This window comes from Lissotriton vulgaris, chromosome 10 (assembly GCF_964263255.1).
Source record: "Lissotriton vulgaris chromosome 10, aLisVul1.2, whole genome shotgun sequence".
NCBI classification, from domain to species: Eukaryota; Metazoa; Chordata; class Amphibia; order Caudata; family Salamandridae; genus Lissotriton; species Lissotriton vulgaris.
The window spans coordinates 38,219,708-38,235,210 of record NC_141698.1 but is presented as its reverse complement, the minus strand read 5'-3'; the positions used below and the strand labels follow the sequence as shown (position 1 = coordinate 38,235,210).

General features: G+C 44.7%; 1 protein-coding gene across 1 annotated transcript; it reads left to right on the top strand.

The window, feature by feature from the left end:
* The first annotated feature begins 2,295 nt into the window (after nucleotides 1–2,295).
* On the top strand, nucleotides 2,296–13,157 carry LOC147684454 (olfactory receptor 1G1-like). Its single transcript, XM_086942313.1, has 4 exons — nucleotides 2,296–3,215; nucleotides 9,549–9,623; nucleotides 10,804–10,831; nucleotides 12,948–13,157. Exons 1-4 carry the CDS (start codon nucleotides 2,296–2,298, stop codon nucleotides 13,155–13,157), a joined length of 1,233 nt encoding a protein of 410 aa, XP_086798439.1.
* Nucleotides 13,158–15,503: the final 2,346 nt, after the last annotated feature.

Here is a 15,503-nt window from a genome sequence, read left to right as displayed (position 1 = left end):
TCCTTCACTGTCCTTGATTGAAACCCAGTTAACACCAAGGGATAACAATCTTTGGGTTTAATTTTCAATGCAAATCTATTGGTCTTATTTAGAGTTTGGTGGATGGGGTACTCTGTCAAAACATGATGGATATCCCCGCCCACCATATTATGAGTGCCATTGACTATGATACACATGCAATACAATAGCCACTTTTATGATGGAGTACCCCATCTGTTAAATGTATGGCCCTAAATCTGCAATCACTAATTTATGACATGTGTAGGAGTGATCGGTTCCAACTGAGACTTCTATGGGGGAGTCAGACAGTTCATACCACAACATGATCATATGCAACCCAACCAAATCAAAGTGGATTAAATAATTTCATCAAGTGGGAGAACTAAGATTGCAAAACTGAATTTCTTGTTTAACACGCTGACATCTCTTTTCCCATACCACATTTTCACAACTAAACTATAAGGCTGGGTGCAGGCTCCTCAGTGTAATATATATATATATATATATATATATATATATATATATATATATATATATATATATATATATATATATATATATATATATATTGTATACTGAGTTCCAGATCACTGTTGCAATCACACACTTACTGTGAGGATTTAGCCTGGTTCAAAGAATTTCCAATATTTACAGAAAGTATGCACACCTAAATGAATTCAAAAGATAATTGTCCTAGAGCACACAATTTAAGGGCATACTTATTGAGAGGCTTGTGTTATGTTTGCGTGGAGAAGTGTGGCTCAATGATTAGAACGGCAGACCCTGATGCAGAGGTCTAGTCCGGGACCTGGGTTCAATTCCTCGCCTCGGCAGGTCTTGGGCTCAAAAATTCCACAGACCTGATAATTCTCGCCTCGGTGCCTATTCCAATCATGGAGTCCCACTCTGCAACTCTGGGCAATAGCTTGCTTAATCTCTACAACGGCCCCCACAACGCTAAGGATGCCTGGCCTCCACCTTGGGGGTGCCCAGGAGTGGACGCCTCACAGGTGAGTGCCCAGGAGTGGACGCCTCACAGGGAAAGCCAGGATGGGTTCCACAGCGGTATTCGTACAAGCGCCTTGAGACCCTTGCGGGTGAGTAGTGCACTATACAAGTATCAATTTACAATTTACATTTTACCACGCAATGTGGCACATCACAAAGCCAACCTCTAAAACAGATTTATGAAGCTACACAAAGCTACTTTGCATGCCTCTGAGCGGCTTAATAAATCTGGAGTAGTGCAAAGCAGCTCAAATCTGAGGAGCAACAAGGCCAAATTAGTGCTCCTCCACCATCTCAGGTGGGGGCTCAATACTGTCAGCCGCAGCAGTACCTCAGATACAAAGATCACCGCCTTGTTCCCTCTTCAGGGCTCCTCTGCGCACAGGCCTCGATAACCATAAGCTGGGTTGTCATGGATACAAGCATCTAGGCCCTTCTTCATCACACAAAAAACTTGTTTACAAACCTTGTGATTCAGAGGCAGTCTGTTCTTCACATTGGTTGACATTAGTTATGGGGTTTACTAGCCAGAATTGTGCAGTATAACAACAGGGGAAATGAGAGATTCTTGACTATGCGAACAATCAGCCATATTGCAGGCCCAGACCCTCAATTTGATAATTTTAACCATTTTCCCTAAGCTTTCCCAGAAGGAGTTCTCCATCAGAGTGGTGCGGATCTCTAGGAATGCGGCAGAGATCCACAACTACCTGTCAAAAGTTACAAGTAGTAGGAGAATTGTTGTAAGAAGGAGCTCAAGTTTCAAGGTGATTCAGTAGTGTTAGCACTAGACTAGCCATATATTTATTTCCAGCATTGACATCTTTCTTTCCACATTACCGGCCAATGTAAACTCTCATAATTTGGCCAGCCTTCACTCTAACAGAAAGTTTGTCAAAGCTACTTATTCTCAGGCCCATGTTCCTGCCATACCAAGATTGCTAATGGGGTGCTTTTCGGAGGATCAGGTTCTCCTTCTCAGAACTTTTCCTATTTATGGTCACAGAAACTGTTCCTTATTGATAAGAAGGATTTTGGGTAACCTTTTGTTGGACTGTTTTTTGAGTCGTATTGAAGTAGTTAAACTAAGCAACGTTTAACACCCATCCTTCCCCACAGCATTGTTATTATCCTAATTCTTTATTAGTAGATGTCTGACATCTCAGGAAACACCAATTCACACACCTAATGAGATACTGAAGTAATTGTTTGCTCATTGTAATGCTAGTTGAGTCTTGATACTATGACTTCTATTTCTCCTACAGGCACGTGAGGCTTGAGATAGAAATGGATGCCCACAACTTGACCTTAGTGACAGAGTTTATCCTCTTAGGCCTATCCAATGTTGAAGAACTGCAGACCACACTATTTGCTCTATTCCTGGTGATGTACCTGGTTGGGGTGCTGGGGAATGGTACCATCATCACACTGATTACTTTTGACTCTCAGCTCCACACACCCATGTACTTCCTCATCAGGAACCTATCGCTGGTTGACCTCTGTCTCATGACAGTCATCGTCCCTCAGCTTTTGATAACCATCATCTCAGAACAGAAGACCATCTCATTTGTCAATTGCATGTCCCAGTTGTTCTTCTTTGTTTTATTTGCTGGGTTGGAGAGCATCCTGCTTGGAGTGATGGCTTATGACCGGTACGTTGCCATTTGCAACCCCTTGCGCTACTTCGTGGTCATGAACAGGAGCGTGTGTGCTCTCTTGGTGGTCAGCTGCTGGATGACTGGTCTCATGAACTCCCTGCTGCACAGTGTGACAATATCACTGCTCTCCTTCTGCAGCTTGAACAAAATCCAGCAGTTCTTCTGCGACATCCCACCGCTGCTAAAGCTCTCCTGCTCTGATACCACCGCCAACGAGCTCTTGCTCTTAGTTGAAGCATCTGCCATTGCTACGGCCTGCATTCTTTCTGTAGTTATTTCCTATGTGAACATAATTGCTGCCATCTTGAAGATGAAATCTAGAGAGGGGAGGCATAAGGCCTTCTCCACCTGCTCCTCCCACCTCATCACTGTTGCTCTGTACTACGGAACAATTCTTTTCACCTACATTCGCCCTACATCCACCTACTCGCTCGAAAAAGACAAGGTTGTGACTGTGATGTACACTGTTGTCACCCCAATGCTGAATCCCTTCATCTACAGCCTGAGAAACAAGCAGGTGAAAGGGGCTTTGAGAAAGACCATTGGAAGATCTCTTTTTCAATAGAAAATAGCATCTCTGTTTTACTTGTGCACTTATGCATAGTTTCAGACACTCATACATTATTTATTATGGATGTCTTTTTGCATTTCTATCTGTGCGACAAAATCAAATGTGATCCTTTTACATTTCAAATTACTCTTTTTAATGGGCTACACTAAGAGAATTAATCGAAAGTACGAGATTATTTATATTTTTCAAAAAGGTTGGATGCTGTCTATCTCACCTTGAGAAAATGTCATCAATTGTTGCCTCTTCCACAAGGCCATTTTTTAAATCATTTTCCAGCATGGTCCAAGAGACATCTCCACTTAAGGGGATGTTTCAATATTTAACTCTTTCATCTGTATGTGAAGGGTCAGGGTTAACTCTTTAAATTCAACTGTTGCTGAAAACGTACGCATTAACAGATCCAAATTCTCTGTCCATGTAAGTGTATAGGTTGTGCAATTTTCTAGGTTGTTGTTTTGGGTAGAAAATGGATCAGTGTGTGCTTTGTGGTCTATTTTTGTAAACCAGTGTTTAAATGGGTTTCACAAGTATGTTTTTATTTGTTGGATTGTAATAGTGGGTGTGATGAGGAAATAGTCCATTACTGTTATAAAGTGGGAATGGTAACATATTGCAATGGATCCAATATTTTTGGTCCTGCCCTTACCAGGATGACGTACACAGGCATTCACAAATGTGCCATGTTGCAACATCATATGGGGAGGGACCACAATATATGCTAAGTATTATCATCATACGCCCATGAACTCTCAAAGGTGTCTAGCGGAGCGTTTTGAAACTGAGAAATAAATACTTGTGTAACTCAGTCTTAATTAGGATTTGAAGTGGGCTCAAGATAACCTCCAACCAAATGTTTGAGGAGATTTTGAAGACTGGGATTTGTCCAAACCTGTTGGGTCTAAATAAAAAATATCTGCATACATTTTTTTCTCCAATAATGACATTGCCATGAAAAGCCTAGCTTATATTCTGGGCTATATAATTATAAAACGTTTTGACAACCCTGTATGACTATGGTAGTAAAACATTGAATACAAAAGACATTAAAAAAACTCAGTTGTGGTCACACAAAACACAATCCACAGATATCCACTGCTCTGCAGTCCTTTCTTCTGTTTGACCCCAACATGGCTTATCCAAGGGACACTGGTTGCATCTGGTTAACTGATGCACAGGCATCGCAACATAAGGGCTAGACAAACATTTTTGCTCTACTGTCTGTGATTGCATTACGTGCCTGTTTTGTGCCTATTTCTTTGCATCCACTGAGGGGCAGTATTTCCCCCTGGTCTTTCACCCAACATTTTGCCTTTTGCCATCCCTTTTTGTTGATTCTTGTTGCCGGCCTTAGGACTCTGGGCACTTTCCCACTTCTGACCACTGCGAAACTGCATGTGCTTCTCCCCTAAACATGACAACATTGGTGTATCTCGTTGACATATTTGATGTATTGGTAAGTCCCTTGTAAAGTGGTATACCATATACCCAGGTCATGTACTTCAAATGCTACTAGTGGACCTGCAGCACTAATTGTGCCACCCATACAAGTTGCCTTGCAAACCTGTCTCAGGCCTGCCACTGCATCGCCTGTGTGTGCAGTTTATCGCCACTTTGACTTGGCATTTAAGTAAGTAAGTAAAAGGTAGGACAGGTACCTTTATGTTTTTCATATCCATTTTCACTACTCTGAGATATTTACTTCTCATAGGCCAGCATTGGGAATCCAGTACACTTTTGAGCTGTAATTCTTGATCAGAGAGGAGTAGCATTTTCATGTTTCCTGTATTTGGAATGATAATGATAAATTATCCTTACCATTGAAGATGGATTCAACATTACTGTTTTAGAAATGCCACTTTTAGAAAGTAGACATTTCTATGTACTAACTGCTCTTTGTGCGTAACAAGCCTGTCTCCAATATACATCTGGGTTGGGTGACAGCTACTCTTTGTGTATTCCCTCCAGACAGCCAAAAACACAGGAAAGTGAGGCTCATCTGCATTCTGAGTGCTCATCTGCATTCATCTGCATTCTGATGGGTCTTGCTGGGCAAGGAGGAATGGGAGGGCCTGACACGTACACTTCAATAGGTAGCATCCTCTGCACACAGCAAGCACTGATTTACCCCTTGTGTTAGCCTGGCAGACAAGATTGGGCTGAAAAGGATCATTGTGCACTTCTGAGAGATCCTTTGAAGTCATACCCTACGTCAAACGATATTTTGGGTATAAGTACTGGGTCTCTGTCCCCCTAAATCCATACTCTTCTGAATCTTAAAATGAACCTTCGTCAGAAGGCCTGCGATACTGCTTAAAAGACTTAATTGGACTGATTTTCTGGTTTTTGCCCTGCTGCTCCCTGACTCTGCTGGAAGGAGGGTTGGACTCTGCCGTCCCTCAAACTTATCTCCATGGGCTTGCTGGGTTTCTCCCAGTTCACAAAGTCTCAGGTCCATCAAAAAGTCATTGTCCTACCACTGCAGCCGGACTACAGAAATTTGACAAAGAGCAGAGCGTGCCTGATCGCCAGCCTTGTGTTGTTAACTGACAAGCGCTTTAGTTAGTTACAGATCCAGCATTTTTGTTTTGCTCAGGATCAGCTCTTCATATTTGAAACTTTGACAAGAAGTGGAGCGTGCTGGATCAGCAGCATGTTTTGTAAAACAACACATGCTTCTCTTCGCTATAGACCAAGTGCATTTGCTATGGTCAGGATCGGCACTTCACATGAGGCTCGCACTGAACCTTCTGAGACTGTGTGGGCGATCACTGCCTTTTCTGATGCCACAGAGGCACCTCCCAGTGCGGCTCTCCAGTGTCACACTGCCAGGGAGACCAGGGGCTTACCAGTGGCAAAGGTCTGTGAGGCTATTCGGCATTTCCCTGCCACCAGGATTAACAAGTTGTATTGTACACCAGTAACTCCCTGTCTGGGATGACACGACGATGTGGGTCCCACTGCTGAGGCCTGCCGCCATCCCCACTGCCCAGCACCTGCATCTGCACCTTCCACTGCTTGCGGACTTCTGTGAGCCTTCCCTGCAAGAAAACTGTGAATTAGTGGGGCCTGTGAGACATATGTAGCTGGCCTGGGCTCACTTCTGGGTGGCTCTAGACATAACAGCTGTTTTGGGCTGCATGACCCCCCTAGATCTCTCCCTAGTGACTGTGAGGTTTTATTTGATTGAGATACTGGGCGGCAACCTCGCTGAAGGACCCAAGATTAGATTTTGTTGCTTCTCACCAGTCCAGTGTCACTGCCTATATTCATTGAAGTATGAAGAATGTGTTGAGCACTGTTTTACATAAAGATTCTAAAAAGTAATAACCTAAGAAAGTATTATTTGTATTTTTATCATTTTGGTCTTGTTTTGTTGACAACATAATAATCTATTTTTTTAAACCTGTGTGGAGTCTTTTTGTGGTGTATACATTCTATTACTGTGTGTGTGTGTGTGTTGCACAAATACTTTACACATTGCTTCTTTAGATGCGCCTGACTGCTCTGTGCCAAGTTACCAAAGGGTGAGCACAGGTTCATTTTAGTGTGTGCATAGCTTACCCTGACTAGAGTGGAAGTTCCAGCCTGGCCTGGGTACATACCTCAGCCAACAGGAATCCCATTTCTAACACGCTGTCATGGTTTTACTGCTTTGCCAGCAGGGCACTCTGCTAGACAGGGTTTGCACTCAAAGTGATCCTCGCCTTGAGGAGAGGGTCAGTACTGCTCTGTTAAAGGGATATGTGAAAACTCACAGGGACTTATTTAGTAGACCCTTACGCCATAGTTGTGCCACTTTTTGTGATGCTGCAGCAGCGTAAAAAATGCACCACACTGTGCAATATTTACAAAGTGGCACATCTAGGAATATGTGTAACTTTGTAAAGCCATGCGCTACATTATACCTGCAATGGTATAATGTATGCAGGGTCGGCATCCAGGCGAAGACAAGTCTTATAGAAGTGTTGCAGTGAAATTCATGAGATTTCCCTGCAACACTTCTATGGCCTCACTGCGTCAAATACTTGCACCTGCTTGAAGCAGGTGTAAAGTGGGACACAGGGCTTTTCACAAGGTGCTTGCCCCATGTGGATGACACATTGCTGGAGTTGCGTCTGTTTCCAGACACACTCCAGCAATGCGCAATTTTTGCGCCGACAGATATGTCAGGATTCCTGACGTATCTGCCAATCCTTGTGACATGGAATGCCATACAGGAAATACGGCGCATCCATGGTGTCGCAAGGAGGGCATGCTGAAAAGTGTTGCATCGCTGTTTTAATGCAGCGATGCAACACTCTTCATGAATGAGGCCCAGTTTGTGTTGGTTGATCACATATACAGGAACACACACTCTTTATTGTGTGTCTTGGAAGAAAGCTTACAGACCCCTCTCAGAAGTTCTATTCAGTCCTCCATAATAGGTGTCCTTCTGTTTCCCCTGAGTGTACTTTGAGGATTGATTGCGACAGGTGGCATGTGTATGATGCTTGCGTACAGGTGTGGATGTCCATGTGCTGGGTGAATGTCCCATCTGTGAGTCAAAGTGAATGCAGCATATGATAGATATTGTCTTCATCCTGGCGAATGTGCAATCTGCATGTAGCTCCCCCATGAACATCTGTAGGAGACCATTTGTGAGATTTCAGGGAATCAAGATCCAAACCAAGTTACTCTTGGACAGTGGCCTGGGACAAAGAAAAAGCAACATCCAGTTTGGCTGCCTAAGCGTCCTTGTCCCCTAGCATCCCAGTAACAGCCTAACTCTTCTAGAGATGTGTGGCCTGTGCCTGTCCCACTACAACACCCAGAGACCAGGTCTTGCCCTTTGCCTATTGTTCTGATCACAGTTACCTACAAACAGGGGGACCTTTCTCAAGATATTTATCCTGTGTCCCTCCAAATACATCGCTGTGACCAGCTGGTGGTCTATCCACCCTCTTCAAATCCAGTAATCTCCAGGAAGACGTGCCTTGCATTGACCTGCCTGCAGTTATAATTTTGAAAAAGTAGCAAAGGTGGGTGCCTGCCTGCTTCATGACAGTTCAGCATCAGCTGGCTCAACTGTCGAAACTTGCTAGCCAGGGGCCTGCTCAACACACGGATGCAAGAACTATAGCTTTGAAAGGTGTGTGTGTGTGGCTAATCATCCAAGGCATGGTGGAAAATGGCAGAAATATCATAAATGGCCCCCACATTCAGAAAGAAAACTTTCTGAGTGTAAGGGCCATCGCATTGTGTATTTCAGAAAAAAACATGCATCTTTGCTAAAAGTTCAACTGCAACAGAAGTACTCTACTAGAAAATTAAATTTCTGTACGGAAGGCAGTTCTCCACTGAGGTGGCAAGGACAGGGTCAGCTCAGCCTCAGCTAGCTATCAATTACCTGGGGGATGTTTAAATGGCCTCCCTAAATCCTTGAACAATTTTCTCTTCTAATCACACATTCAATGTATTACTTGTGATTACTTATTATTATTATTATTATTATTCTGAGTTTTGTATAGCACCTGGTTACCAATAGGCATCCCAGCGCTTCCAGAACATAACACTGCTGAAACAAAATGAAGAGATTAAACGGTAAACAAGAACGTTTTTAAGAGTTTACGGAAGCGAAGCAGACTAGCTTCCGATCGAAGTTGAAGGGGCAATGAGTTCCACAGGGAGGCCACATTTATTGAGAACCTTCTGCCACCCGTTCTAGCCTTTTTCACCCTGCCAACCTGGAGTAGATGTTGATGGTCAGAGCGGAGGGAACGAGAGGCCTTGTAAGGCTGGACCATCTCCTCAAGAATGGGAGGGCCTACCCCGTGCAGAACTTTGTGGGCAATACAAAGGGACTTGAATTTCACCCTGTCCCTTACGGGGAGCCAGTGCAATGCCCTCAACGCCGGGCGAGCAGATTGACGCCTGGGGAGACCCGTCAAAAGCCTGGCAGCCGCGTTCTGCACTTGCTGCAGTTTATTCAGGGTGGATTCGGGCGCGCCCAGGAATAGCGCATTGCTGAAATCCAGCCGCGAGATGATGAGTCCCTGGATGAGAAGCCTTCGAGTAGCCACAGGGAGCAGAGGCAGAATCTTCTGGGCTGATCGGAGCAGGCCAAAGCACACGCCAGCAGTCTTTTTGGCATGAGTTTTAAACGATAGGTCCTGCTCCAGCCACACCCCCAGGCTCTTGATCTCCTGCTTGGGGGGGGTACCGGTCCCAGACAGTCTGGCCAGCTGCTGGGGGACAGAGATGGAGAAGAGTTCCCCAGCAGCATCAACTCCGTCTTGGAGCCATTTAACTTTAGGGCTGAGCTGCACATCCACGTGTGGATCTTCTCAAGACACGTGTGCAGCCTGTCGGGATGGTGCGCCGACTGGGAAAGGCCTACCACCAGCTGAGTATCATCAGCGTAACTGATGATTTTAATACCCAGCGGCAGTACCACACTCTCCAGGGGGGCCATATAAACGTTGAATAAGGTAGGGCTCAATGAAGAGCCCTGTGGCACACCACACTGGAGAGGGGTTGAAGATGATTTTTCATGGCCTTCCCACACCTCAAATGTACGACCTTCCAAAAAGGAAGCGAACCATTTGAGGGCCAGACCCGTGACCCCCACCGCCGACAGCCGTTGGAGAAGCACCTGATGGTCCACGGTGTCGAAAGCAGCACTGAGGTCCAGGAGGATCACTGCCACTGATCCCCCCGAATCCAGTCTGCTCCTTGCATTCTCCACGACCGCCAGCAGGGCGGTGTCAGTCCCCTGACCGGGACGAAAACCCGTTTGGGAATCGCCCAGGAGGGAATTGGCTTCCAAGAAGTCCGAGAGGCGCCTATTCACCAGCTTCTCGGCCACCTTACTAATGCCCGGCAGCAAGGAAATAGGCCGAAAGTTGGCAAGGTCGGCGGGATCGAGATTAGGCTTTTTCAAAATGGCCTTAACCACTGCCCCTTTCCAGCTAGGGGGAACTACCCCTTGGGCGAGGGACAGATTTATCAAGTCCGTCACAGGGCCACCGATTGTAGAAGACACCTGTTTGAGATATTTGATCGGTGCTGGGTCTTTCGGGGAGCCACTCTTCATAGACCTCAGACCGCCAGGACTTCCTCCATCGTGACCGGACCTAGAGAGGCGAGCTCCACCGAATGCATCTTAGGTTGAGAGCTGGAATTATCCTCCAAAGAGGTGACCTCATCTACCCGGGGAAGGGAAGCCAGTATATTGTCAATTTTGTTTTTGAAAAACGAGGCCAGTTCTGCGCATTTTTTGCGAGGGTCCTCGTGAAGAACCTGAGGTACGGGGGCATGCAGTAGCTCTTTAATGACCCTGAAAGACTCTTTAGAAGAGTTGGACGCAGAGCCTATGCGCTCTTCAAAGAATCCTGCTTTAGCCACACGAATAGCGGATTTATACCTGCTCAGAGCCGCACGATATTCTTTACGACTCGCCTCACTCCACTCTCTCCTCCAGGACCGCTCTAGCCTATTACATCCCTTCCTCAGGGTTCTTAATTCCAACGAATACCAAGGTGCGGAGCCCACTCTCTTCCCTCTCATAAGTTGTTTCTTTTTGGGTAGGAGAGTGTCCAGAGAATCTACGAGCCAGGTATGTAGATTTTTGTCAGCGACTATCGGGTCGACTCCCTGAGGGGGCTGCGTAGCCTCCAGGTGTGCCGCCCAAATGTCGACTGGGAGCCTCGACCAGGCTCTCTCCAGGGTGTGAACTCTGGGGACCACCGCAACAGGACTGTCAGATTGCCAAGTCGCGGACACCAAATAATGGTCTGTCCAAGGCAGGGCAAGAGCCGAAGATGGAGTAAGATGGTCCAAGTTAGAGAGTATAGGATCGAGTAGATGGCCTTTCTCATGGGTCACACCTGAGTTGACTAAGTTGATTCCAAACGATTTAAGGTCGTCGAGCAGGTCAACTCCCGCAACATGATGCTGTAATTGAAATAAAAACTCAAGACCACCTCCCTGAGTGGTTACTAACTGCCCTTGCAGAACCAAGAGTCAAATGAGCCCCAATGGAGTATTGCTTATTCATTTGGATTACAATAGTATTCAAGTCCCTTGGACATGAGCAGTAAACAACAATATGAAGCACAGCTACTACCCTGTTGTCTAAAGGAGGTTATTGTGGCATGGCTTAACAACACCCAGTCCATTCAATGAAAAAGCCTCTATGAAGAAGATGGTTGAAATGCTTTATATCCTTCAATAAGCAGCAGAGTATTACTAAATGTCCTGAAAGTTCTTTTTCTTTTGTAAAACATCTGACTGTCAGATATACTAAACGCTGGTCACACAAATCTGGTCACAGTTTACGACCAGTACTTTTGCAACAAATATATATTATATAAATCAACTTATGTACGAATAGGTTAGTTTGTAAAATTCTGTTTCAAAGTGGTTCGTAATTTGACCTACCTCCTGAATATTAAAGAAGTAGGTTGCAAATTCTGATTCACTCATTTGATGACCACTACAGGAGACCACCATGCCCCTGACTGCTTTCTTGAAGGATATGAAGCTGTGCAAATAAATGTTTACTTTTTTAAAGTTTGGTTTAGAGTTGGAATGTATGTCATGCTTGTGCGCATGGTGAGGCATCCATGTGCTGTGTGAGGGATGCCATTTCTAAGAACACAGTGATTGCAGCAGAAGATGGTGAACGTATCAAACTGTATGTAGCTCCCCCTTCAAAAAGCCTATAGATTATTTGGGAGGGCTGGTAGAATCAATATCCAACCCTGTTAATCTTGGAGAGTTTCCTGGAAGAAAGAAGAGCAAGGCTGTGGACTCTCACTTTTGCAAGCGTTTGCCAATCCTCCTTTGAATTATGTAATTTGTCGCCACATTTGCTTGCAAAACATTGATACATATCAGACATGTTCTGTTTTTGAAAGTGCAAGCTACGACATATCCCTTGAAAATACTAAATCACAATTGGGTCGCAATCCCATTTTGGGAGACAGAAATGTCTATAGACTCCTAAAATGAGCTTGGTACACTAAAAAAAAAAAATGTTGGCAAGATTTGTAAACTAAGAGTCTGTGTCTCTTTCCCCTTTACACTATATATGATCCACGGAATGGGGTCCTCTGGCCAATTGAGTCTGTGGAGGGGCCCCACTCACAACCACTCCCTGCAAACAATCAATTCATCCATCTTGTACTGACCCTCGGTCCCTGGTGAACTACAGAGGGAAAGTCAGGAAATGCGGTGGAGGCCCACACTCCATTTTTTCAAAGGTCACCAATCTTAAAAACACCTATCACGGGATCTGTTGGTTCAATCTGGACACATTGGGCTTCTTTTAATCCTGGTAGGAAGTTATAGCCATGAGGAGCAGTGTTAGCAGACCTCATCACCTCCAAAGTGATGTATTCTACAGCAAGATGGTTTAACTGTCTTCATGCACCAGCTTGCCTCCTGGTCTTTGTTTATGAGTGCAGAAGTGCAGGACTTTCCTCCGAATTGTCCTCATGAAGTGTAGGAGGGCCGTCTCACTGGACTTGCCCTGGAGAGATCCACTGATCCTGGGGGTAACTGGGAGCAGAATCCTTAGTCATTTTGGAAATCAGAGGTTTCTTCTTCCAGTTATCCATGCCTGTTTCAGTCCCATGGTCCAGCAGCTAAAAGCACAAACAGCACCCACCTAGACAGAATCTTGGGTTGGCATATCATCTCTCCACTCTTGTCTCAACTCTTCTGCACAGCTTAGTAGAACAGTTCAAGATGTCATCATCCAGGAGTCACTGGTCACATCTGCTCCTGGGGCCTCAGCTCCACTCCTTGAAGAAATCACTGCCAAGGTCATTCCCACCAAGTGTTCAAAGAAGAACCCTGTGTTGGTTCCAGTTGTCTGGGCTACCTCCTTTGTTCAGTGGTACTGGATCATTCCAGCCCTAGTGCAATGTGACAAATAATTAACAAATGTAGATTTTTTTATTCTGTTCTGCTTGAGGAGCTAAGGGAAGCACTGTTAGTTACTCCTTTTGTATGGGGCAGTCTTTGTTTCTGCTGCTGGAGAGAAATGTAATTAACTTGGCACAGCAGGGTGACAAAAGACCTGGGCTCTGATCTTGAGCTGAGTCAGAGAAATATGACAATCCTGGATACTCCAAAAGTTGTACAGCTATGTTCTTGGAACTCTCTGATGTAGATTTCCCATACATGTTCCACCCCATCATATTCTATAACTGAACTTTGTAGGCCACAGTGAAGCAATACTGTGCTCTACTGCAGGTTTTCTCCACATGTATATTAAAGGGTCATTGCAGACAAAACAGTAAATCACATTGACTTTCCCTATGAGTATACATTAACATTATAAGACCTAACTAAGTCCCCTCTGTGCTAAGCTACGTGTGTGCAGTTACCAGGTTGCGCACAACAGTAGTTTCACACTCATAGACCTCACATGTGTGTGCACATCTGTTTATGTGTAACCAGCCAATTGCTCCTTACTCTAACTGTATTGCAGCGGCCTTATCTTAAATGTCAGGCACTGGTGGTAACCGCGCACAGTCCATTTGTTATGTTATTATCATAAGTGAGACACATGTAGTGGGACTCAATCATGGTAAAAAGTCCAAAACTAGTTGAACCAAAAAGCAAAAAATCTGAGTGTACTCAATGGCTTGAACCCAATTGCAACGGGCCTCATGTTGAACTGGGTGAACACGATGTAAATTAATCTCACAATATGTGCAGGCCAAACAATGGCAATATCAGTAAATGAAATGTGAACATATGCCATAGCCTGTGCTCACATAACCACATCAGTGCCCTTCAATCCAATCTTAATGTATACCGTAACTTGTGCCCCCACAGCAGCGGCGACATCAGCAATAATGATACCAATGGCAACATTTGACCATAGTCAGCAAGGAGAAAAATATGATCCAATTCTGGAAGCTTGTAAAATGGGGCAGTGAAGTATTAAATCAGACACTAACTAACCACGTTGCCCCAGAGCATTGGGTTCTACACATTGTGGCTTAATTCACTGCCAATAGTGGTTGTGATGATATTCCCTTATGGCCTATTCCTACAACCACTCTGTGTTTTACCAGTTCAGAGGTCGAATTAGTGTTAAAATCGATTCCAAGAGGCAGGGCCCCTGGCCCTGATTGTATACCCGCTGACCTGAATGTTTATGATAAAGTTCATTGGGTATCTTACATAAACGTTCTGGTGTCAACATGGGCTTCTATTGGAATTCTCAAGGGCATATTATCAAGCCCATTATCGCCGCTTTAGCGGCAGTTTTCTGCCGCTAAAGCGGCGATCATTTTAATGCCCCTAAATTCCTTGCTGTCGTATTCATCTAAAGTGACCACCCCATCAACCCCGAGTCAGAGATACGTGGTCAGATGGGAGCTGTGACTCACACCCATGTCTAAAGAGTAACAGGTCACAGGTGGGGTCCCTCATAAACTAAAGGCAAACACACACCCAGGGAAAACCCTGATCCATTCCACAGATAGGTATTTGCACCATAAACTGGTCAGAGGTAATTGACCCCTATAAAATTCATTTGGCCAAACTCTCACGTTCCCCAGAAATACCACAACGCTTGATGCCACATGCAGATAGGTACACTTCACCAATCAGGACACACCTTGCACACCACACGTAGTGATCACACGCTCCTCATGCCAGACATCTGGACAGATACACACTGGCCCACATTAGCTCTCCCTGAGGTCGGGGGGCCATCTCTGTCATTGTCAGATGCACATATTTGATTGATTTATTACTAGGATGATATTTAGGAACGTAGAGATCAGTTTATTGTACCACATGAACTGTATAATTTGACATCCAAAACTTTGTACATCAAGAGATTTTGAGCTGATGCACTCTGTCCAGGCTCCCCTGGCCGCAGCGTGTAATTGATCCAACTTGTTCCTGTTTTTCCAAACACCTCTTGTCTTTTCATTATTTAAGGTAAACTCATATCCCAGCAACATTTGCCATCCCACCCTGGGTAGGTGAAAACCAAGGTTTGGGGTACCAAATTTCACCTTTATTATCCCCTATTTAATCATTTTGTTGTGGAGAAAATTGGCACTGATGTTAAAAACATTATCGAATAGAGTAAAAATACATAAAATAATGAAAAGCTAAGAAATGTGTTTATAGGGTTGTATCTTTTTGAGGGTACACCAGCGGATTGTGGTAATCCTCTGTGTGTGTGTTTGGGTGTGTGTGTGTGTGTGTGTGTACATGAGTGGGTGTGTGTGTGAGTGCATGCCTGTGTGGGTGCG